Genomic DNA, 25,916 nt, shown 5'->3' with positions numbered 1-25,916 from the left:
CGGCGCCCCGACAGGGACTAGAACCTGGTGTGCCGGCGCCGCTAGGCGGAGAATTAGCCTAGTGAGCTGTGGCGCCGGCCTATAGCAGACTTACTTTAAAAAAAAAAAAATTTGAGCCCAACATATTTTTCATTTTACTTTCTATTTTTTTAAAGATTTATTTATTTATTTGAAAGTTGGAGTTACACAGAGAGAGAAGAGGCAAAGAGAGAGAGAGTGAGGTCTTCCATCTGCTGATTCACTCCCCAATTGGCCGCAATGGCCGGAGCTGTGCTGATCCGAAGCCAGGAGCTTCTGGGTCTCCCACGTGGGTGCAGGGGCCCAAGGACTTCAGCTATCTTCCACTGCTTTCCCAGGCCACAGCAGAGAGCTGGATTGGAAGTGGAGCAGCCAGGACTTGAACCGGCGCCCATATGGGATGCAGGCACCGCAGGCGGCGGGCGGCTTTACCTGCTACCCCACAGCACCAGCCACCAGGCTTACTTTTAAGTTGATAATTTTGTATGGCCCATGAATGATGTTATATTCAATGGCAGAAATGCAGTCTGTGCCACCCCCTACTCCCAAGCAACAATCATCCACCACTTTTTATCTGCATAGTAGATTTTTTTAAAAAAATACTTGTTTTTTATTTGAAAGTCAGAATTAAACAGAGAGGAGAGGCAGAGAGAGAGAGAGGTCTTCCATCTGCTGGTTCCCTCCCCGACTGGCTGCAACGGCCAGAGCTGTGCCCACATGGGTGCTGGGGCCTAAGTACTTGAGCCATCTTCTACTGCTTTCCCAGGCCATAGCAGAGAGCTGGATCAAAATGGAGCAAGCCAGGACTCTAACCAGTGCCTACATGGGATGCCGGCACTGCAGGCGGCAGCTTTACCCACTGTGCCACAGCGCTGACTCTCATAGTAGAGATTTCAAAGTGTGTTCTACTGCGTGGTCAGATACCTTGATGGAGAGTTAACATAATATAACAAACATGACGATAGATGTGAGCATGCAACCTTATTTTAATGACATTGACTGAAAAGTCTGTGACGAACTGGTTAAAGTTAGATAGATTATATCATTGGCAATGGCTACTCTCAAGAATTGATTTTCTACCTTTCTGGAATGTTTGAAGTTTTTCTTATTCATATTTGTAACTTTTTTGTTAAAGATATATTTATTTGAGAGGGATAGAGAGAGTGATGTCTTCTGTCTGCTGACTCACTCTCCAGATGTCTGTAGTGGTCGGAGTTGAGCAGATCTGAAGTCAGGAGCCAGGAGCTTCTTCAAGGTCTCCTACATGGGTGCAGGTGCCTAAGCACTTGGGCCATCTTCCACTGCTTTCCCAGGCCATTAGCAGGGAGCTGGATCAGAAGTGGAGCAGCCTTGACTCAAACCACCACAGGCAGAGGCTTAACCTAGTATGCCACAGCCCTGACCTCCAGAACATTTTTTAAAAACTAGTACTTACATTTCAAAATTTGTTGTTAATTTCACAAGTGCAAACTTCCTTTTTTCCCATGGAACTTCCATGATCCTTGGGAAGCAGGGCCTCTCTGCTATAGAAGATGAAGGAGATAAAATTTCCTTTGCCTCCTACCTCCTTTACAGCTAGAACATGACCCACCAGATACTCCCACTCATAATTTTGTATCTGGTGTCCCGGCTGTTGCTACAAAAGCAAAGTGTGAATAGGGACAGTATCAGATGCAAAATCCCAAGTTAACTACTCTCTTTAGGGCAGAGTCTTGCCTGTACTGTAACTTTTGGTTTTATTTTATTTGAAAGTCAGAGTTACACAGAGAGAGGAGAGGCAGAGTCTTCCGTCTGATGGTTCACTCCCTAGATGGATGCAGTGGCTGGAGCTGTGCCGATCCAAAGCCAGGAGCCAGGAGCTTCTTCCAGGTCTCCCATGTGGGTGCAGGGCCCAAGCACTTGGACCATCTTCCACTGCTTTCCCAGGCCATAGCAGAGAGCTGGAGTGGAAGAGGAGCAGCCGGGACTAGAACGGGCGCCCATATGTGATGCTGGCGCTTCAGGCCAGGGCGTAAACCTGCACCACAGCATGGCCCTGTGTTTTGTTTGTTTGATTTTTTTTGACAGGCATAGTTAGAGAGAGAGAGAGAGAGAGAGAGAGAGAGAGAGAGGTCTTCCTTCATTGGTTCACCTCCGATCTGAAGCTAGGAGCCAGGTGCTTCCTTCTGGTCTCCCATGCATGTGCAGGGCCATCCTCCACTGCCTTCCTGAGCCACAACAGAGAGCTGGACTGGAAGAGGAGCAACCGGAACAGAATCCAGCACCCTAACCGGGACTAGAACCCGGGGTGCAGGCACCGCAGGCGGAGGATTAGCCTAGTGAGCCACGGTGCCGGCTGCTCTACTTCTGATCCAGCTCCTTGCTAGTGTGCCCAGAAAAGTTGTGGAAGATGGCTCAAGTGCTTGGGTCCCTACCACTCATGTGAGAGACCTGGAAGAAGCTCCTGTCTTCAGTCTGGCCCTGTCCTGGCCGTTACAGTCTTTTGGAGGAGTAACCAGCAGAAGAAAGATTGATTCTCTCTCTCTCTGCCATTCAAGTAAATAAATAAATAAATCATTAAAAAAAAGTTCGTGGAGGGGCAGGTATTTTTCAGAACTTGATACACCTTCATTCCATATTAGAGTGGCTTGAGTCCACCTGATCCAACTTCCTGCTCTTGTACTCCTTGGGAGGCAGCAGTGATGGCTCAACTACTTGGTTTCTTGCCACCCACATAGCAGAACCAGGCTGAGCTCCTGGCTCCAGCATTGTTGGCCTGGCCCAGCCCCAGCTGTTGTGAGCATTTGAAGAGTAAACCATTGGATGGAAGATCTCTCTTTACTTTTCAAGTAGAATAAATGAAAAATTTTCGTACAAAAAGTTACTGGGAAACTTAAATTAAAAGGTGTTTATTTTTGATGCACAGAAATTTTGAAATCCATGTATAGTTTTGTCAAAATATATATATATATTTTCATAAATTTTTTAAAGACCACTTGTAAAAGTCAGTATTGACCATTTATAACCCAAAATCAAAATCATCTACTCCATCTTCTCTGTTCTTCCAGGGTCCACTTCCTAATACGTGTTGCCACTTCTGGCTCATGGTTTGGCAGCAAAAGACCAAAGCAGTTGTCATGCTAAACCGAACTGTAGAGAAAGAATCGGTGAGTAATATTGACTAGTTACAATTTAGTGTACTTCATAGAATCATTTGTTTAAAAAGATGTCATTGTTGTGGGATGTTCATTCATTAGTTTTGACGTTTGCTTGCTGAAGCTGGTCATCAGAAGAACTAATACATCCTTTTCCTTTCTTACTTTAATCTCCAGCATATAAATATAATAGAATAAATACTGACTAGTAGTGGTTCATAGGTCTGTGGAGTCCTTAGACTTTATTAGAATCTCTGTCACTTATTACCAAAATCTTGGAAAATTCTAAAAATGTTTAAATGATTGTTTTATGAGGGGCCAGCATTGTGGCATAATGGATAAAACTGCACCCCAAATGGGTGCCAGTTTGTATCCCAGCTGTACCACTTTCAGTATACTCCCTGCTAATGGCCTGGGAAAAGCAGAAGATGGTCCAAGTGTTTGGGCACCTGCCACCTACTTGGGAGACCCAGGTGAAGCTGCTGGTTCCTGGCTTCGGCCTGGCACAGCCTTGGCCATTGCAGCTTTCTGGGGAGTGTACCAGCGGATGGAAGTTCTCTGTCTCCCTGTAATCTTTCAAATAAATAAGTGAATCTTTTTTTTTTTTTAATGATAGCTTTAGGATCTTGTACTGATCTTCAGATCCTAATTCTTACTTTTTTCTAAATTTAGAGTTGCTGGTTTTCAGTGATGGTACAGATTTTTTAATGTGAAGTGGCACTGACATGCTAGAATTTCCAGCAGTGTCAGCATTGTATTTACACTGGTTCTTCATGGTCTCCATTAAAGTGATGCTGAAATTGTCAGTTTGAGCAGCATTGCAAACTAGATGATTTGTAAGTTTTATTCCTTTAATTTTGGAATACAGCTAGCATAATAATAAGGTAAGACTGCCACCAGAATTTACCAATTTTTTTGATGGGTGGATCCAAATACTTAGTAAGATTCAGGTTTAATTCTTTTTGGGGAATATTGCTTCATAAGTGTTATGTTTATCAAGAGTCTCATAGTGTCTGATTATCTTTGTTTTATTGACTTTAGCAGCTACTGTTTGTCAGCGTTTAGCTCCTCAATTCATTAGTTACAAATGGTGATACCCTAATTCAGTCCTTCAATTTTGTTGAAATAATTCTATAGAGACACTTCCTTATTCGATAAGTTGACCGGTTACATACAGTATAGGAAAACTGATTTTCACAGTAAAGTTGATTCCTTAGGATCCTTAACAGATCATCCATTAGTAACCTGAAAAAGCTTTTTGAATGGGGAGAAGCAGGAAGGTGTGAATTATTACAGATTTAAACATTTGATTAATTTCACTCCTTTGCAGTTATTATCCTTATTGGTAGTCAAATCATCCCTTCATTAGCTACCAGAAATCTCTTTAGATTGGGCTCTGCATCTATTTAATACAAATTTAAGAGTGTTTATTAGCTTTCTTGCTATCTAGAATGGTGACAAAACTTTAAGCTCATCTGAACTCTTTTTGCCCCAAATATGGAACCAGCCATTTCTCTAAAGGGCTTTGGCTTGCTTGCTTGCTCTCTATCTCTATTTTTTAAAAAGATTTTATTTATTTGAAAGGCTAAATGATGGAGATGGAGAGAGGAAAGTAAGGAAGGAGAGGGAGATTTTTTTTTTTTTTTTAGATTTTTTTTATTTATTTGGAAGTCAGTTACACAGAGAGAGAAGAGGCAGAGAGAGAGAGAGAGGTCTTCCATCCACTGGTTCACTCCCCAATTGGCCACAATGGCTGGAGCTGTGCTGATACAAAGCCAGGAGCCAGGAGCTTCTTCCGGGTCTCCCATGTGGGTTGCAGGGGCCCAAGGACTTGGGCCACCTTCTACTGTTTTCCCAGGCCATAGCAGAGAGCGGGATCGCAAGTGGAGCAGCTGGGACTCGAACCGGCGCCCATATGGGATGCCGGCACTGCAGGCAATGGCTTTACCCACTATGCCACAGTGCCGGCCCCGAGAGGGAGATTTTTGATCTGCTGGTTCACATCCCAAATGCCCACAATTGCTGGGACTGGGCCAGGCTTAAGCCAGGAGCCAGAAACTCCTTCCAGGTCTCCCACATGGGTGGCAGAGACTGACCTCAGTGCTTTAGACATCATCCACTGCCTTCCAGGTACATTAGCAGGAAGCTGGATTGGAAACAAGGAACAGCTGGGACTCTAGCACTGAATGGGATGCAGGAATCCAAAGCAGCAATTTAAACCCACTGCACTACAATACCTACTATTATTTCTCATTAAAAAGCCTTATATATATATATATTTATATTTACATATATTTATTTCTTTAGGGCTGGTGTTGCAGTGTAGCAGGTGAAGTTGCCGGCTATAACTGGCTACCCATGTGAGTGCTGGTTTGTGTCCCAGCTGCTTCCACTTCCTATCCAGCTCTGTGCTGTTGACCTGGGAGAAAGCAGCAGATTATGGCTCAAGTGTTTGGCCCCTGCCAGAAGCACTGGCCTTTGCAGCCCATCTGGGGAATGAATGAGCAGATGGAAGATCTCTCTCTCTCTTTCTCTCTGTAGCTCTTTCAAGTAAATGAACAAAAAAATTTTTAATATTTATTTGAAAGGCAGAATGACAGAGTAAGTGGGACAGACACACAGATACAGAGATCTTCTATCTGCTAGTTCACTCCCACAGATGCCTACAACAGGCATCACCAGGCTGAAACCTTGAGCCAAGAACTCCATCCAGATCTCCCACAAGGGTGGCAGGATCCCACAAACTTGGGCTGTCACTATTGTCTCCCAGATGCATTAACATGAAGCTGGATTGGAAGCGTGGAGTAGTCAGGACTTGAACCAGGCACTCCAATATGGGATGCATGAATCTCATGCTGCAGCTTAACCTTTTGTAACATGTCCACCTTTATTTAAAAAAAAACCCATTAACTGACATGTAAAAATTGTGCATATTTAAGGGATACTAGGTGATGTTTCATTACATGTATACATTCTGTAATATCCAATCAAGATAAATATACTTAACATTTCAAGAGTTTAACATTTCTTTATAGTGAAAGCATCCAAAATTGTATCTTCAAGATTTTTCTTTTAATGGAGAAGTATACATTATATTAATATCATTGTCCATTGGTATATATTTTTTTAAGATTTATTTATTTATTTATTTGAAAGGCAGAGTTACAGAGAAAGTAAGAGACAAAAGAGAGAGCTCTTCCATCTAATGATTTACTCCCCAAATGGCCACAACAGCCGAAGCTGGGTCCATCTGAAGCCAGGGTTAGGAGCTTCATCTGGGTCTCCCATGTAGATAGCAGGCTTCCAAGCACTTGGGTCATCTTTTGCTGCTCTCCCAGGCCACTAGCAGGGAGCCGGATTGGAGTGGAGCAGTTGGTCTTCAACCGGTGCCCATATGGGATGCCAGTGTTGCAGGTGGAAGCTTAACCTACTATGCCACAAGGCCGGCCCCTATGGCTCTGTTTTTAATGCCACTACCATGCTGTTTTAATTAATGTAGCTTTGTAATATAGTTTAAAACCAGATAATATAATGTGTCCTGCATTGTTCTTTTTTGCCCAAAATCTGTTCAGTTGTTTGGAGTCTTTCACAATTCCATACGAATTTTAGTAGTGTTTTTTATTGTTTTTTATAGTGTCACTGGGATTTTGATAAGGATTGTATTGAATCTGTAAATCGCTTTGGGTAGTGTATACGATTTAATGATGTTGATTCTCCCAATCTATGAATAGGGGATGTCTTTCCATTTCCTTGCATTAGTGATTATTATACTTTTCAATATCAAAATCTTCCACCTCTGACTAAATTTATTATTCCCAAGTATTTTATTGTATAGCTATTGGAGGTGGGATTGCTTTCCTGATTTCTTTTTTAGATGATTGACTACTGGTATATAACACTATGCTTTTTTAAAGATGTATTTATTTATTTGAAAGGCAAAGTTAACAGAGAGAGAGGGAGAGACACAGAAAGAAAGTGACCTTCCATCCATTGCTTTACTCCCCAGATAGCTGCAATGGTCAGAGTTGGGCCGGGCCAGGCCAGAGCCAGGAGCTTCTTCAGGGTCTCCCACATGGATGGCAGGGTCCCAAGTACTTGGGCCATCTTTCATTGTCTTTCTCAGGCCATTAGCAGGGAGCTGGATCAAAAGTGGAACAGCTAGGCTACAAAATGGCATCCACGAGGGATGCTAGTGTTGCAGGCAGTGGCTTTACTTGCTATGCCACAGCAATACTCATTTTAAAAAGTATGAGAGAGAGAGAGAGAGAGAGTGAGTGTGTGTGTGTGTGTGTATTTATTTATTTGAAAGGCATGGGGAGAATCAGAGGAAGGATGTGGGGGATGGAAGATCTTTGATCTGCTGGTTCACTCTCCAGATGCCCACAACAGTCAGGGCTGGGCCAAGCTGAACCAGAAACAAAGAATTCCATTTAGGTCACCCAACCAAATAGTTGGGTCATCATTCACTGCCACTTAGGTACATTAGCAGGAAGCTGGATTGAAAGCACAGTGTAGGGGCCAGTGCTGTGGCGTAGCAGGTAAAGCCACCGCCTGCAGTGCTGGCATCCCATATGGGTACCGGTTAGAGTTCCGGCTGCTCCTCTTCCAATCCAGCTCCCTGCTATGGCCTGGGAAAGCAGGCCCATGCACCCACATGGGAGACCTGGTAAGATGTTACTGGCTCCTGGCTTTGGATCAGCGCATCTCTGGCCATTGTGGCCAATTGGAGAGTGAACCAGTGGATGGAAGACTCTCTCTCTCTCTCTCTCTAACTCTGCCTTTCAAAGAAATATAAAAATTTTTTTTCTTTTTTTTTGACAGGCAAAGTTAGAGACAGAGAGAAAGGTCTTCCTTTTTCCCGTTGGTTCACCCCCCAAATGGCCGCTATGGCTGGTGTGCTGCATTGATCCGAAGCCAGGAGCCAGGTGCTTCTCCTGGTCTCACATGTGGGTGCAGGACCCAGGCACTTGGGCCATCCTCCACTGCCTTCCTGGGCCACAGCAGAGAGCTGGCCTGGAAGAGGAGCAACCGGGACAGAATCTGGTGCCCCAACCAGAACTAGCACCCGGGATGCTGGCGCCACAGGCAGAGGATTAGCCAAGTGAGCCTTGGCGCTGGCCAACCCTTTAATTTTTTTCTCTTGCCTTGTTGCTCTAGCTAGGACTTTCAGGTCTATGTTGAATACAGGTGGCGAAAGGGAACATCCTTGTCTTGCTCCACATGTTAGTGAGAGGGCTTCAGCTTTTCCCATTCAGTATGATGTTAGTTGTTGGCTTGTTAAATGTAGGCCTTTTATATGTAGAGGTACATTCCATATGTATGCATATAAAGTATAGGAGTATGTTCCTTCTGTACCTATTTTGATAAGTTTTTTTATCATGAAGGAATGTTGAATTTTATCAGATGTTCTGCATCTGTTGAGATGATCATAGGATTCTGTTGTCCGTTCTGTTGTTGTGTATCATATTTACTAATTTGTGTTTATTGAACAATTCTTGCATCCCTGGGATGAATCCCACTGATCATGGTGAATGGTCTTTTTATTGCAGTGTTGGAATCAGTTTGCTAGTATTTTGCTGAGGATTTTGGTATCTATATTCATCAAGGATATTGGTCTGCAGCTTTATGTTTTTATTGTGTCCTTATCTGGTTTTGGTATCAAGGTAGTGCTGGGCTCATTGAATAAATTTGGGAGAATTTTTTCCTCTTCTCATTTTTTAAATAATTTAAGAAGGATTTAATTCTACTTTTAAAAAATTTTTGTTGAATTTAGCTAATGAAGCCATCTCGTCCTGGGCTAAGCGATTGTTATTGATTCAGTCACTAGTCATTACTGGTCTGTTTTCCATATTTTTTTTTTCTTATGATTTAATCTTGGTAAGGTTTGTGTGTCCATGAATTTTCAAAGAACTGGCTCTTCATATCTATTTTGTTTTTAGTCTCTACATAATTTTTATACTCTGAGCCTTATTATTTCAGTCTACCAATTTTGTTTTGTTTTGTTTTTGACAGGTAGAGTTAGACAGAGAGAGACAGAAAGATCTTCCTTTTTCCGTTGGCTCATCCCCAAAGTTGGCTCACCCCCCAAGTGGCTGTTATGGCCTGGCCGGCGCGTTGCGGCTGGCACACTGGGCCGATCCAAAGCCAGGAGCCAGGTGCTTCTTCCTGGTCTCCCATGCGGGTGCAGGGTCCAAGGACCTGGGCCATCCTCCACTGCACTCCTGGGCCACAGCAGAGCTGGACTGGAAGAGGAGCAACTGGGACAGAATCCGGTGCCCCAACCGGGGTTAGAACCCTGGGGTGCCGGCGCCGCAGGCAGAGGATTAGCCTAGTATACCGCAGAGCCAGCCTCAGTCTATCAATTTTGAATTTGATTTGTTCTTGTTTTTCTTTTTTCCTGAGGTGCAATGATATGTTTTTGAGATCTGTTTTTTTTTTTTTTATTCCCCTAATGCAGGGATTGATCCCTATAAATTTCTCTCTTTGTACTTTAGCTCTATCCCATAGATGTTACTGTGTTGTGTTTCTGATTTCAATTGTTTCAAGAAATTTTATAGTTTCCTCCTTAATCTTTATTTCTTGAGAGTAAGTTGTTTAATTTCTATAGTATCTACAGTTTTTCTTGTTATTGATTTCTAGCTTTATTGGATTGTGATCAGAAAACATACTCTATAATTTCTATTTTTTTTCTGTAAATTTGTTGAGATTTGTTTTGTAACTTACCATATGAGCTATCCTGGAAAATGTTCCATGTGCCTTGAGAGGAATGTTTTCTGTAGCTATTGGATGGAAGATTCTATAGATGTGTTAGGTCCAGCTGATCAAGGATACATTTTAACTCTGCTGTTTCTTTGTTGATTTTCTGTCTGTATGATCTGTCTGTTCCTGAAAGTGGGGTGTTAAAAGTCCCATACTATTGGAGTCTGTCTCTCCCTTTAGATGTATTAATATTTACTTCTATTTGGGTGCTTCAGTATTGGGTATATATGTACTTACATGTTATTTCTACTTGCTGGATTAAACTTTTTTTTTTTTTTTTTTTTGACAGTCAGAGTGGACAGTGAGAGAGAGAGACAGAGAGAAAGGTCTTCCTTTGCCGTTGGTTCACCCTCCAATGGCCGCCACGGCCAGCGCGCTGCGGCCAGCGCACCGCGCTGATCCAATGGCAGGAGCCAGGAGCCAGGTGCTTTTCCTGGTCTCCCATGGGGTGCAGGGCCCAAGCACTTGGGCCATCCTCCACTGCACTCCCTGGCCACAGCAGAGAGCTGGCCTGAAAGACGGGCAACCGGGACAGAATCCGGCACCCCGACCGGGACTAGAACCTGGTGTGCCGGCGCCGCTAGGCGGAGGATTAGCCTAGTGAGCCGTGGCGCCCTGGATTAAACTTTTTATCATTATAATAACCTTCCCAGACTCTCTTTACTGCTTTTGATTTAAAATGTTTTATCTGATAAAAGTATGGCTATTCCTGCTTTCTTTTGGGTTCCATTCATGTGTAATTTGTCTTGCTATATCCTTCACTTTTAGTCTGTTTGTGTCCTTACAGGTAAAGTGAGTTTCTTGTAAGCAGTGTATAGTTGGGTTCTATTTTTAATTCATTTGGTCATTCTGTATCTTTTAATTGGAAAATTTAGTTCATTGACATTTAACATAATTATTGACATCTAAGGCTTGCCACTGTCAATTTAATACATGTTTTGCATTTTTATTGTAATTTCTTTCTTTCTTGCGCTCTTACAATCTTCATTTGTGGTTAAGTGATTTTTCTTTACTGGTGTACTTTGATTTCTTGCTTTATTTTGGTAATCTGTTAAAGGTTCTTTCTTTGTGGTTACCAGGAAACTTGGCTATAAGAAGCTATATTGAAATAAGGAAAGACAAAAATGCATAATATATATCCTATTAAAACACTTTATAGCTGTGCTCCATTTCTCCCTACATTTTCAATTTTTAAAAAAAAAATTTATATATTTTAAAGGCAGAGAGGGAGAGACAGAAACGGAGTTCTTTCATTTGCTGGTTCACTCCCTGAATACCTGCAACAGTAGGGCTGTCATCATCTGCTGCCTTCCCAGGTGTGTAAACAGGGAGTTAGCGATAGAGTACTTGAGGACTCAAATCAGACACTCGAGTATGGAATGCGAGTGTCTCTAGCAGCAGTTTAATCTGTGCCACAATACTTGTAGCACATTTTGGATTTTTTATGTTACATTTGACATCTTTCAGTATTGCCTGGCTGTTTTTTCTTTTTAATTTGAGAGGCAAAGTTACAGAGAGAGGGAGAGAGACAGAAAGGTCTTCCATCTGCTGCTTCATTTCCCCCGATGGCTGCAACGATTGGATCTGGGCTGATCTGAAGCCAGCAGCTAGGAGCTTCTTAGCTTCTTCTTGGTCTCCCACGTGGATGCAGGGGCCCAAGCACTTGGACCATTCTCCACTGCTTTCCCAGGCCATAAGCAGAGACATAGATCAGAAGAGCATCAGGACACAAACTGGTGCCCATATCAGATGCCGGCGCCACACTGCTGCCCTCCCACTCCCATTCAGTCTTAGAAAGCTCCTCAAACTCAGACTTGTTTCAAATCTGCCAGTGGTGTGTTCAGTTCAGTATGACTTTTTAGGCAAAAAAGGATAATCTGAAAAGGGTAGTCTGTCCCTGCAAGCCTATTTCTAGCCTATGGTAGGCTCAGGTTATGTGCTATGTCCATAAATGCCATTTGGAGTCTACTACCCACCAAGAACAGAAAAGCCTGGCATAGGACCTGTCTGCCAATGAAATGGGCTCATAGCCTGATGCTGTACCTTTTAGCCACTGATGATAATGCCTGGTGTATGACCACGGAACTCTGCTGGGCACTAAAACCAGTCCAGAGGCTCTGTTCCAAAACAGTCCTGTGATTCCTTGCTGTCTGAATACAGTTACGGTTGTAGGAGGGGAGATAGAGGCAGCCCCTCAGCTACTTAGGTAGACCTTGGGTGGCTTAAAACTAGGTCTCATAGTCACCAGGCCTTGTGCAGCCTTCATACCAGGCTTACTGGAGGCTGGTGGCGATATGTACCAAAACGAATCTGTTTTATGAGGGTGCAGGTGTCTGATTGATCCCAGAGACTGTCAATGGACACTAGCCTCAGAACAGAAGTGATTAGAATTTGCCCATTGTTGGGCTTTGGAAGTCCAGCAGTGAGTTCTAAGACAAAGTCCTGTAGCCCCTTGCTGTCCTACCCAAGTGGAGATTGCCACCCTGACTGGCCCCAGGCTGGTAACAAATACACTCTCTAGATTATTCATAATACCTAATACAGGGCCGGCGCCGCGGCTCACTAGGCTAATCCTCCGTCTTGGGGCGCCGGATTCTGTCCCGGTTGCCCCTCTTCCAGGCCAGCTCTCTGCTGTGGCCAGGGAGTGCAGTGGAGGATGGCCCAAGTGCTTGGGCCCTGCACCCCATGGGAGACCAGAAGAAGCACCTGGCTCCTGCCATCGGATCAGCGTGGTGCGCCGGTTGCAGCGCACCGGCCACGGCGGCCATTTGGGGGGTGAACCAATGGCAAAGGAAGACCTTTCTCTCTCTCTCTCACTCACTGTCCACTCTGCCTGTCAAAAATAAATAAATAAATAAATAAATAAATAAATGAAAATAAAAAAAAACCTAATACAGTTCTGTATAAATAGTACTGTATAAATAGTCATTATACTGTATTGCTCAGTAGCAATGCAGTATTATTATAAATTCAAAAAAGGCTATACATGTACAGATGCAGTATTTTCCCCCAAATACTTAGTCCTTGGTAGAAACCAAGATATGGAACTCAGGGATACTGAGGGCCATCTGTATGTATTTAATATTCATTACTAAGCTTTGTTGCTGTCTCTGCATTTGTTCCAACTAAAACTCATTCTCTAGTGAGGTTTAAGTCTCTTGTTCTTTTTGCCTACACTACTCAATGGATTTTCCCCCCTTTTCTCCACATACTGTATCTCCAAATTTATTTTTCAAGATTTATTTATTTATTTGAAAGTCAGATTACAGAGAGGGAGAGACAGAGAGGTTGATCTTCCATATGCTAGTTCACTCCCTAAATGGCCGCAACGGCCAGGGCTGGGTCAGGCCAAAGCCAGGAGCCAGGAGCTTCATCTCAGGCTTCCCTGAAAATGCAGAGGCCCAGTGATTTGGGCCATCTTCCACTGCTTTTCCAGGAGCATTATCAGGGAGCTGGATTGGAAGTGGAACAGCCAGATCTTGAACCGATGCCCATATGAGATTCCAGCATTGCAGACAGCAGCTTTACTTGTTATGCCTCAACGCCAGCCCCTCACATACTATTAATTTTACCAAAATATGTCTCACTGTTGGTCATCCTGATTTTTTCCAAGTGTGTGGTGTGGTCTTTCAATATGTGTTTTCACATTTCTTCTCTTCCCTCCCTCAACTCTCCCTTCCTTCATTCCTTTTTTTTTTATTTTAACAGAAAAAAACTGAACTTTTCTGTTCTCTTACTTGTTTTGTTGCTGTTCTTTGTGTCCTCTTATTATACAAGTGGATTTTCCCTGCCTGTCTTTGTTTTTGTCACATTTTCTCTAATCCTGTTCATCTCTCTCTTCATTTGTATTTTACTTTAAAAATTCCCTCCTTTTTCACTTAAAGCATGTCTGTTACATTTATTCATTCTTGTCCTTATAGTTAATCTTCATTTCTGAATCAGTGTGTCCTGTTTGTTGTTCTTTTCTGTTTTCTATCACCTTGTTTCTGAGACATTATAATTCTTATTTATTTTTTTTTTTACTTCTTGCATCTTTTTTTTTTTTTTTTTTTTTTTTAAGTCAGAGAGATATCTCCCATCCACTGGTTCATTCTCCAGATGTACACAGTGGCCAGCAGCCTCCTCTAGGCCTCCCATTTGAGTGCCAGGGCCCAAGCTCTTGGGCCATCTTCCACTGCTTTTTAGGCCATTAGCAGTTAGGTGGATTGGAAGTAGAGCAGCTGGGACATGAACTGGCTCCTATGTGGGATGCCAGCATCACAGGCGATGGTTTAACCAACTGTACCACAACTCTGGCCCCTTCTTGTATCAGTTAAAAAAAATTTCAAGGGGGTGGACATTTGGCACAGCAGTTAAGACAACTGCTGGGATGCACATATTCCGTATTGGAGTGCCTGGTTTAAATTCTGGCTCCATTTCTGATCCAGTTTCCTGCCTGTGTGTACCTTGGGAGGCAGCCAGTGATAGCTCACTCACTTGTCACCTATGTTGGAGACCCAGAGTGAGTTCCAGGCTCTTGGTTTTGGCCTTGCTCAGCCCCAGCTGTTATAGACATTTGGAGGACTGAATCAGCACATAGAAAAAAATTCTCTCTCTCCCTCTCCTCCCCATCTCTGCTTTTCAAATAAAAATCAAAATATTTTTTTAAATTTTAAATAATTTTAAATGGTTTTTACCAGCTTTTGAAGTATTAGTCCATAGTGTTTATTTGTTTTGGAGGCATTTTCATTTCTTATAGGAGTCAGAGGAGGATGAGAACTGGCTGTTTTTTAAAAGGATGTTTTCCTGGTATTGTTTCCTCATGAAATGACTATTTCACCTTATCTCTGTCTGGTGGCTTCATAGTTTGACTTTTGGGAAGCTGATTTTTTTTTGTCCAAAAATTGAATTCCATATTAGTATTTGTGGCAAATACAGGTTGAGAATCTCTAATCCAAAAAATAAAAAATCTGAAATACTCCAAAATCTGATTTTTTTTCCTCAAAAGGCAGAGAGACACAGATAGATAAAGATCCTCCATTCCCCAAATACCTTCAGTAGTCTGGGCTACACCAGGCCAAAGCCAGGATCCAAGAGCTCAGTGCCGGTCTCCCATGTGGGTGGCCAAGACCCAAATGCTTGAGCCATCACCTGCTATCTCCCAGGGAGTACATTAGCAGGAATCTGGTATCAAGAGTGGAACTGGGCCGGCGCCGCGGCTCACTAGGCTAATCCTCTGCCTAGCGGCGCCAGCACACCGGGTTCTAGTCCCGGTCGGGGCACCGGATTCTGTCCCGGTTGCCCGTCTTCCAGGCCAGCTCTCTGCTGTGGCCAGGGAGTGCAGTGGAGGATGGCCCAAGTGCTTGGGCCCTGCACCCCATTGGAGACCAGGATAAGTACCTGGCTCCTGCCATCGGATCGGCGCGGTGTGCCGGCCGCAGTGCACCGGCCGCGGCGGCCATTGGAGGGTGAACCAACGGCAAAAGGAAGACCTTTCTCTCTGTCTGTCTCTCTCTCACTGTCCACTCTGCCTTTCAAAAAAAAAAAAAAAAAGTGGAACTGGGAGTCAAACCCAGACACTGATATGGGATGTGGGTGTCCCAAGCACCATTTAAACCACTATGTGAAATACCCACCCAAATGCAAATATTTTTGAGTGCTAACATGATTCCACAAGTGGAAAATTAATATTCCTGATCTAATATGACAGGTTATAGTCAAAATGCAGGCACACAAGACTGGTGTGTGGCTCAGCAGATTAAGCTACCACTTGCAACACTGGCATTCATATCAGTGTTATTTTGAGCCCCAGCCATTCCACTTTTTATCCAGCTTCCAGCTAATATCCCTGGGAAGGCTGCAGATGATGGCCCAGATACTCAGGTCTCTACCACCCACAGGCATCCTACCACTCGCATTCTCTGTCTCTTTGTCTCCCTGTCTCTCTCTCCATCTCTCATACTCTGCCTTATAAATAAATACATACATACATACATACATACATATGTACATACATACTTTTTAAAAAACACTAAAAATAATGTATTAAAATTGCCTCCAGGCCGGCGCCGTGGCTCAATAGGCTAATCCTCCACCTTGCGGCGCCGGCACACCGGGTTCTAGTCCCGGTTGGGGCGCCGGATTCTGTCCCGGTCGCCCCTCTTCCAGGCCAGCTCTCTGCTATGGCCAGGGAGTGCAGTGGAGGATGGCCCAGGTGCTTGGGCCCTGCACCCCATGGGAGACCAGGAAAAGCACCTGGCTCCTGGCTCCTGCCAGGATCAGCGCGGTGCGCCGGCTGCAGCGGCGGCCATTGGAGGGTGAACCAACGGCAAAAGGAAGACCTTTCTCTCTGTCTCTCTCTCTCACTGTCCACTCTGCCTGTCAAAAAAAAAAAAAAAAAAAAAAAAAAAAAAAAAAAAATTGCCTCCAGATTGTGTGTATAAGGTATATATGAAACATAAATGAATTTTGTATTTAGACTTGAGTCCCACCTGTTCCCAAATTATCTTACTATGTATAAGCAAATATTCCAAAATAAAAAAAAAAATAAAACATCCAGGACATTTCTGGTTTCAAGCATTTTGGGAAAGGGATATTCACCTGTACAACAGCTGAAGGTAAAGGGGCCTTTTCTGTTGCTCTCCCCTAATTCAATTTTAGTAAAAAGGCAATATCATTTCTCGACATTTAGTAGCAGATTCATAGGTATTTGTAGAAAATGCTTGTAAAATAAAGCATTTTCAGTATTGTTTGAAGATAAGATTGTGGCAAGAGTTTTATTCTCTTAGACATAGAAAATGAATGTTATATGATGTTAAAATATAGGTTATTATACTTTGAAAATGACAAATTCAGGGCCAGCACTGTGGTATAAGTAGGTTAAGCTGCTGAGCACTGGCATCCTATATAGTGCTGGTTCAAGTCTCGGCTGCTCCACTTCAGATGCAGCTCCGCTAATGCTCCTGGGAAAGCAGCAGAATCCACATGGGAGATCTGGATGAAGCTCCTGGCTCCTGGTTCCTGGCTTTGAAACAACCCTGGCTGTTTCAGCCATTTGGGGAGTGAAGCAAAGTGAACCAGCGAATAGAAGACTCCTCTCTGCCTCTGCCTCTCAAATAAATAAATAGATAAATATTTTTTAAAAAAAGAAAATGACAAATTCATCTTTATGAACTTAATATCTAACTTCTTAGTTTATAAGTTATTTTAGAAAGCTTCATAAAGTGTTAATCTTATTAAAATACTCTTTAGTATTGAATATTGTGATAACTATTCTTAGGTTTGCGTACTTAAAAAACATAGCATGTATGTGTGAGGTGTGCTTGTAAATTTTTTATGGTTTCACAGTATCTATAAACTAAAAAAAAATACATATTTTTAAATTTAGGTTAAATGTGCACAGTACTGGCCAACAGATGACCGAGAGATGCTGTTTAAAGAAACAGGATTCAGTGTGAAGCTCTTGTCAGAAGATGTGAAGTCATATTATACAGTACATCTACTACAATTAGAAAATATCAATGTAAGACTTTTCTTGCCCAAAAGTTTGGACTTCTTATGGTTTACAAAATTACTCTTTATTTGGTTTGATATTTGGTACAGCATGTACATTGGGGTAGTATATCTAATAGTGTCTGTTCATAACCATTCCTTTATATGTTCCTATATGTAATAGGTCTCTAGGACTCTAAAGGCACCCCAGAAACCATGAAGTTCCGGTTGATATTTGAGGATTGAAAGTTAATTATTGGCTGGCACCGCGGCTCACTAGGCTAATCCTCCGCCTAGCGGCGCCGGCACACCGGGTTCTAGTCCCGGTTGGGGCACTGGATTCTGTCCCGGTTGCCCCTCTTCCAGGCCAGCTCTCTGCTGTGGCCAGGGAGTGCAGTGGAGGATGGCCCAAGTGCTTGGGCCCTGCACCCCATGAGAGACCAGGAGAAGTACCTGGCTCCTGCCATCGGATCAGCGCGGTGCGCCGGTCGCAGCGTGCTGGCTGCGGCAGCCTTTGGAGGGTGAACCAACGGCAAAAGGAAGACCTTTCTCTCTGTCTCTCTCTCTCACTGCCCACTCTGCCTGTCAAAAAATAAATAAATTAAAAAAAATAAAAAAGAAAGTTAATTATTAAAAACACTTAAGGATTAGGCAAACTTGGATTCAGATCTCAGCTCTGTTACTTAGGAGAGGTGAGCTTTGGTCTTGTTCCTCACCCTTCCTGAGCCTTTTCTTTCATTGGTAAAGTGTAGGTGATCACACCATCCTTTCTGGGCCTGTGGTAAAGAGCAGATGAAAATGTATATGCAGAACGCCTCGTTTGGAACAGACTCCCTGTAGAAAATAGCTCTGGACTTACTACTGTTGAGAGTAGCAAAATAGTCAAGAAAACAATTTACTAAATATTGCTGACTTGTATGATTCACCAAACAGAAATTTGTCCTTACTGATTTGAGAAAAAAATGGTGAAATGTATGGTCTCAAATGTTTGTTTGGATTTCCCTCCCAGAAATAGATTAGTTGGGTTTTGGTACATGGTTCAGACTCATACACATGACAGATTGTGAACCTGCTGGAGATCAAGACACTCTCCATCCCCAACCTTTCACATTTGCCTTTTGTGCCTTTTTTGTTCTATAATTAAGAATAAGTTAGAAAATGTGAAGTAAGGGTATGATGCTAATAAAAACTTGGATGACTAGAAAATATGAAAATATTTGGCCAAAAATAATTTCAGGTGTGTTTCTAGTCTCTAAAGTGAACTACTGTTTCAGTCAAGCACTAAGTGATCACCATTAAGTGAACTAACGTGATCACAAAGACAACACAGAAAGAGGAGGACTTGTATTTTTACACACACTTACTTTTTAGAGGTGTGGAAGTACCTTTAACTTTGGTCTCTGGAAACACTTGTTTAGCACTGCACAGGGTATGCCCAAATACATGCCATGTCCTGAAGACCCAGGGTATGGTGGTTTATGTTGCCCAGCTTCCCGTGACACCCATAAATAAGCTTATGTGATCTTTGGATCACCTAAAATGGCTTACGGTTAAAAATTAAAAGGCTTGTGTTTATTTATAAATCCTGTCACTTTCTGTTTTGTATCAGCTATTCCATTTACATACGTTGTGTATGGCATTGGGAAACATCAGCAGGGATTTGTTTACTGGGTTGTATCAGTGCTCATTCCCGGAAACAAAATTGTGTTTCCACAAGCTTCTCACAGTTCTCTGAGTCATTTTCTCTTGGTATTTATCCCAGGTGTCTCATCTAATCTAAATTGATTTACGTGAAGGCTGTAGATGGTTTCTTGTTTCTGAAACATTCCTAATTAAGAATTGATTATACCTTAAATAAAAAGTAGAATGACTTGCATATTTTATTAGATTGCAAAACATTTTCTCATATATATCATTTTACCCAGAGTCTTCTGTAATGTAGGTAAATAACTCTTTATTATCTCCCTGTTTCCTTTTTGGGGGAAAAAAAAAAAAAACTTTAAAATCCATTAGATTAAATGGACTTTTTTTCTGTAGATAATTTGGCTAATCAAGTGACAGACTGAAGTCAAAAGCAGATATCCTAACTTCTGACCTAAGGATAAATCTTTTTATAAAGATATCAGTTCTTTTCAGGGATATTCCTGATTCTAAAACATTTTTCTAAGGTTGAGGTCATAAGTGTATTGGCCAACCATTGTGTTTTAGTTGCTAGCAACCATTTGGTATAATGAAATGATTGCAGGATTTCTTGCTGGCCTAGGTTTAGAATTTACCGTAATAAAATAGCAATGATTTATTTTATGTTTTACTTTAACAATATTTAGTAAGAATTAGGAACGTTCTAAAGCTAGAACAAAGAGTCTTCTAAAGAAAAGAGTGAAATTTCAGTTTGAGAGGCAGAACTGCACCTAGTAAAGCACATAGACCCTCGAACCAGGTTGCCTGGGTTTAAATCCTGACTCTGCCACACCTGGCTAAGTGACTTGGGTCTCCTTACTTCGCTTCTGTGTCAGTTTTATCATCTTATAAAATGAAGATAGTTGCATATCTGTCTCATCGGGTTAATCTAAGAATCCAAGCCAGTTAATACTGTGGCATTACCTAAGACATAATACAGGAACCACAATCACTAGCTTATGTCATTTTATCTCTTTCCTTTCTTAATAGTGATGAATTGGGAAGGACCACATGAGGCAGGGACAGTTGGAGGAAAGAACAGGGAATGGGAGAAAATGATGATGAAGTAGGGGAATAATAGCCAACCTCTACTTGCAGATTTTTGGTGAGGTATCTAGAACCAGTTTCCTTCCGGTAGAGCTTGACTTGTATCTGTTAACAGGTGTGGGGCCAAAGCTGTCGTGTAAGCAGGCCCTGCTCCTCCAGAGACCTGTTGTTCACTGGAGCAGCAAAACTATACCAAGAGCTCTTTATAGTGTCTTACCGACACTTGGGAGTTTGAACTTTTGACCTGAATGAAGAGATTCCATCTCTGCTTTCAAAGTGGCTCCTGGCTTGAGCTACGGAGAGTGTGTGGGTTTTTTAAATGTGAGGTCATCTAGAGTACTTATTTGTCATTCAGATTTTTCTTTTTAGTTGCCCTTCACTATTTTCCGTAATGTTGTTGGCCAGCTTTATGTTTATCAAGTTCCAGGAATACTATTATAATGCTGACTGTCTTCTATTTCCCTGTCCCTGTAGATTTACCCAAAACAGGATGAGTGTCTAATTATTATGATACTCAGCTGGAACTTGATTCAAAATGATTTAAACATTTATGCCACCTAACATGGCCTCCTCGTTTCTCTGCCTATTTATATCCTGAAGCCCCTTGTGGCCCATTTCTTTCGTTTTCTTTTTTAAGATTAATTTTATTTATTTGAAAGGCGGAATTACAGGAGTTGGGCGGGGTGGGGATGGGGAAACAAAGAGAAAGAGCTCTTCCATCCACTGGTTCACTTCCTATGGCAATGGTTAGGGCTGGGCCAGGCAGAGCCAGGAGCCTGAACTCTATCCTGGTCTCACAAGTGGGTGGCAGGGGTCCAAGCACTTGGGCTATCTTCTGATGTTTTCCCAGGCACATTAGCAAGGAGCCAAAGCAGAAGTGGAGCATCCAGGACTTGAACTGCTGCTCATATGGGATGCCAGTGTCTCAGGAGGTGGCTTAACCCTCTGTGCTGCAATGCCGGCCCTGACCCATTTGTTATTTAAGTCTTTCCTAACATAGCTATGACATACTCATTCCTAACACCATGAGTCTCCTTTCACTTCTTTCCATATTTTATATTTTACTATAGTTTTATTGACTTGTTCATTTCATGTGTGTATATACATATTTTGACTTTGTAATAAGGTGTTTAACTCCCTTTAGATAGAATCCTTATCTACTTCGTACTTCCCTCTGCCATCACACCAAGCACATTGTTAAACATACTACACCTCAGCAGTTGTTTTGAAATATAGGTGTGGCCTAAAAACCTGTCTGTGGCTCCCATTATTTAGAGAAAAAAGTCCATATCCTGTGAAGAAATCATGAAGACTGAACCCAGTTCAGTCCTTGTGTTTTTGGGTATCTTCATCTCCTACAGGCACTAGGATTTGTTTCTGCCAAAAGACTTAGACTTTGCTACTTACACTTTATTTCCCAGAGGACCCTACATCTCAGTATATTTCTTTTCTCTCTGCTTAGAATGCAAGCCTATCCCTAGTTACTCCTGTCACTCCACTGGTGAGTTCTGTCTGTCCATCTTCCAAAATGAGTTGCAGTGAAAAAATATTATCATGGATGGACATTGATTCTGGCAAAAATTGACAAGGGACACAGTGAATTAAGGCTATGACAGTGAGGGTACAGATTTGACATCTTGTGGAAACAGGGTTGGCAGACGTAGCCATTCTTGAGATGTGGAGGAACAGATTGAAAATAGGACCATTTATACAGTCAGATTTTTTTTTAGAAGCTGCACCAAAAGCAAATGTGAGTTCAGTTGTTTTACAAGTAGCCATTATCTTTTAAGTATTTACCACATGCTGGCATGTAGCAGGCACTTTACTTTCATTATTTCACTTATTCCTTACAGCTGCCTTATAAGGTGAGAACTATTACTTAATCCCATTTACAGATGATCAAACTAGGGCATGATGAAAGAAATAGAATCCTGATACTTTCAGTGTATCCATCTGAAATGTGAAAATAATTGGGCCTGGAGCCTTAGAGCTGCAGATTTTTTTATGTACATTGTACTCGTTATTTCTATATTTTATGTAGATTAGATTTTTATGATAGGTAGAAAATTTATAATCTTCATATGTATTTATAATAATGATTAACCTGAATTTGAATGGCTTTAGACAGGATATATGCTTACATTGCCATAGACCTAACAGTTCCCCATTGTCTTGTAACTCCCAACTCACAGATTATCCTCTGTGCATATATATAACAAATTTTGCATCCTTATTCAAAGAGTTTAAATTTAGAATTCTCCTTCAAAAAGTGTAAGTTGGATTTTTCCTTAAAAAGAACAGTAAGCCACTGACATTTCTGTCCAGAATATGGTATATATAATGCAAAGTTTTACCAAGAAAACTTGAAAGGCATGCATGGAATGGCCACAGCCATGTCACTGAGGATGCCACAGAGTATGTGTGGGTAGTAAGGTGAACAGCCTGAAAGGGATGAGTGGGACCAACTGGGCATTAGAACATTCACTGGACTCTTAGACCACATTTAAAGGAAAACATGGCTTTGAGTTAACTGTATTCCTGGGCTAAACAAGGACCAACTTCTTCAGCCAATTCCTCTGTGGGCATTGACTTGTTAACCATCCACTTACAGTTTGTCAAAGGAAACCACAGTTTAGATTTAATTTGGGATATTTTGAATATATGTTTTCAGTTCATTTTGTTACTTACACTAACATTGACTTTCTGCATTGCAGTTGTACGATAGCACATTCATTTATGTAACCCCACCCACAATAAGGATACAGAATGATTCCATAATGCCCCCAGATTTTCTTGTGCTGCCTGTCTACAGGCAGCCTTGTTCTAATATTATTAAATCTAAGATCTAGTCTTAATGACTCCTGAAAGATGGAAAAAAACTTTAAAAATGAAACTAGGGGCTGGCATTGTGGTGTAGTAGGCTAAACCTCTGCCTGTGGCGCCGGCATCCCATATGGGTGCCAGTTCTAGCCCCAGCTGCTCCTCTTCCAATCCAGCTCTCTGCTAACGGCCTGGGAAAGCAGTAGAAGATGGCCCAAGTGCTTGGGACCCTGCACCCATGTGTGGGAGACCTGGAGGAAACTCCAGCTCCAGCTGTTGCAGCCATCTAAGGAATGAACCAATAGATGGAAGACATTTCTCTCTGTCTCTTCCTCTCTCTATCTCTACCCTACTTCTCAAATAAATAAATAAATAATCTTTAAAGAAAATGAAAACTAACTTTTAATCTCAATTTTTTAAGTGGAGAACTAACTTTTAATCTTAAATTTTTATGGGTTATACAATAGTAACCTTCAGCTTTTAATCATAAAGCATACCAAGATTTTTTAATGCCTCCTACCTTCAAAAAATTTCTATAATAAAACTGAAAAATTGTGCAGACACATTAGAAGATCACTGTTTTGTTTACAGAAAAAAAAAAAAGATTATAAAACAAAGAAGTACTCCTGGGGCAAAAGGTAATTTGGTGAAAAGAAACATTTTCATAATAAATTAGAAATAAAGATCATCAGAAATATCCAGGAAGTGATAGTGGTGCCAGGCAAGCCTGAGAGGAAGCAGTTAGTGTGTTGGTAAACAACTTTAAGATTGGAAATTATTACCATGGGAAAAGGCAGCAATTAGAGAAGCAATTTTAAATAAAAATATAAAGATGCTTCTTTAATTCTTGAGTTTCTCCTCTGCCTGTGTAGCAAACCATATAAAAGGAAAAGTATATTTTAAAAAAAAAGTTTGGAATTCTTAAAATGGAAACCATTAAAGATTGTAAAATTATGCTGGGAGAAATTTTTAAAAAGAAGAAAGCACTCATTGTGACGTATGAATTTTTAAAAAATGCTGGTAGCATACATGGTACAGCTTAGTAGTTAAAAACTCAAGTGCTGTGCAAGATTGCTGTTTCAAATCCTGATGCTGACATTTTCTAGTGTGTGACCTTGAGCAAATTTACTAACTTTTTGCCTCAGTTTTCTCATTTGGAAAATGAGTTACTAACAAGACTGTTGTGTGAGTTGAGCTAAGAGCACTTAGAACAGGCCTAAAAACACTGTGTTATATGTGTTAGCTATTAATATGTTCCAAATTTCCCTATGAAAATCTTCCCTAATATGTATAAGCAGTTAGCAAAAACCAAGTGGAAAAATGGTACAAAGAGTTCATAAGTATTAAAAGCATTTTAAAAAACACATGATCTTTCTGAAGTACTTTTTTGTTTTATTTTGTTTTCTGTTTTTAAAGAAGATGATTAGAACTAACTTCTCCTCCCTTGATTTTCACTTTTTAGAGTGGTGAAACCAGAACAATATCCCACTTTCATTATACTACCTGGCCAGATTTTGGAGTCCCTGAATCACCAGCTTCATTTCTCAATTTCTTGTTTAAAGTGAGAGAATCTGGCTCCTTGAACCCTGACCATGGGCCTGCGGTGATCCACTGTAGCGCAGGCATTGGGCGTTCTGGCACCTTCTCTCTGGTAGACACCTGTCTTGTTCTGGTAAGTGCTCCTTAGGATCTCATGCTAGTCTTGGTGGGTTTTTTGTTTGCTTGTTTGTTTTGTTTTGTTTTGTTCTCTTCCAGCAAGAGTAAGTTCTGATGTCATTTCCTAGAACTCTGTTTTTTGAACTTAAACTTCTGCCTTCTTTTGGAAAAAGCTACAAATCTCGTATCCAAGATGATTCTAGAGATCACCCAGGAAGACCTTTCCTCCTAGTCGCTTTGTATTACAGAGATAATAGATTCCCCCCCCTTTGTTCACATGTAAGAATATATAATTCCTTCTTTCTCAGATAAGCACTTCATTTCTTTTTCTGTATTTAAAAAGGGATAATGACAGGACTTACCTGAAAGGATTGCTGTGAGAATTCAATATATTAAAAAAACGTTTAGGGAACCGGCATGGTGGCCTAGTAGGTTAAGCATATTATTCTCCTGAGATTCCTATATATGCCCCTAAGGGTTGTTTTAAGATTTGTCAATAACCTGGGCAATTTAGGAAACTAAAGTTCTTAGCCTTAATTTTAAGGCCCTATGTTGTGTCTGCTTTCCTCTGTTAGTCTCTTATCTGTCCCCATAAAAGTTAGCTATGCTTCCTTGCATTTATTTCAGCATTCTTATGCTTTCTATTTTGTTTTGTTTTGTTTCTTATGCTTTCTAACATGACTGCTAGCACAAAGTAGATTCTCAGATGAATTAATAAAGCACACGAGAGACCTTAGCAGGATACTCTTAGTAGAACATTTCAGATGTAACAGCTGTAATGAAATCTGGGAATTAATGGTTGAGTCATGGGCTGGTGCCGTGGCTCACTTGGTTAATCCTCTGCCTGCGGCACTGGCACCCAGTATGGGTACTGGGTTCTAGTCCCAGTTGCTCCTCTTCCAGTCCAGCTCTCTGCTGTGGCCCGGAAGGGCAGTGGAGGATGGCCCAAGTACTTGGGCCCCTGCACCCGCATGGGAGACCAGGAAGAAGCACCTGGCTCCTGGCTTCGGATGGAGGAAACGCAGGCTGTAGCGGCCATTTGGGGGGTGAACCAACAGAGGAAGACCTTTCTGTCTCTCTCTCTGTCTGTAACTCTACCTGTCAACCACAAAAAAAGAATGGTTAAGTCTTAACATATACACTATATTACTTTACCACTCTGTCCATATGCTGTACTTAAAACATATTTGCGCCGGCACCGTGGCTCAATAGGCTAATCCTCCACCTTGCGGCGCCGGCACACCGGGTTCTAGTCCCGGTTGGGGCGCCGGATTCTGTCCCGGTTGCCCCTCTTCCAGGCCAGCTCTCTGCTATGGCCAGGGAGTGCAGTGG

At 41.8% G+C, this 25,916-nt stretch overlaps 1 protein-coding gene across 13 annotated transcripts in view; it reads left to right on the top strand.

Annotated features, from left to right (window-relative positions):
- Positions 1-25,916, top strand: part of PTPN2 (protein tyrosine phosphatase non-receptor type 2) — a 111,574-nt gene that overhangs the window by 61,879 nt on the left and 23,779 nt on the right. For 9 of the 13 annotated variants that reach the window (XM_002713523.5, XM_051851451.2, XM_070050523.1 and 6 more), the window contains 3 exons: positions 3,066-3,164; positions 17,278-17,412; positions 24,391-24,600. In XM_002713523.5, coding sequence (XP_002713569.1) covers positions 3,066-3,164; positions 17,278-17,412; positions 24,391-24,600 — 444 coding nt within the window. The remainder of the gene's footprint in view (positions 1-3,065; positions 3,165-17,277; positions 17,413-24,390; positions 24,601-25,916) is intronic. The other 4 variants (XM_070050527.1, XM_070050526.1, XM_070050525.1 and 1 more) reach the window with 1 other exon arrangement.

Source organism: Oryctolagus cuniculus, chromosome 10, assembly GCF_964237555.1.
Source record: "Oryctolagus cuniculus chromosome 10, mOryCun1.1, whole genome shotgun sequence".
Taxonomy (NCBI): Eukaryota; Metazoa; Chordata; class Mammalia; order Lagomorpha; family Leporidae; genus Oryctolagus; species Oryctolagus cuniculus.
This window is presented reverse-complemented; position numbering and strand designations above follow the sequence as displayed.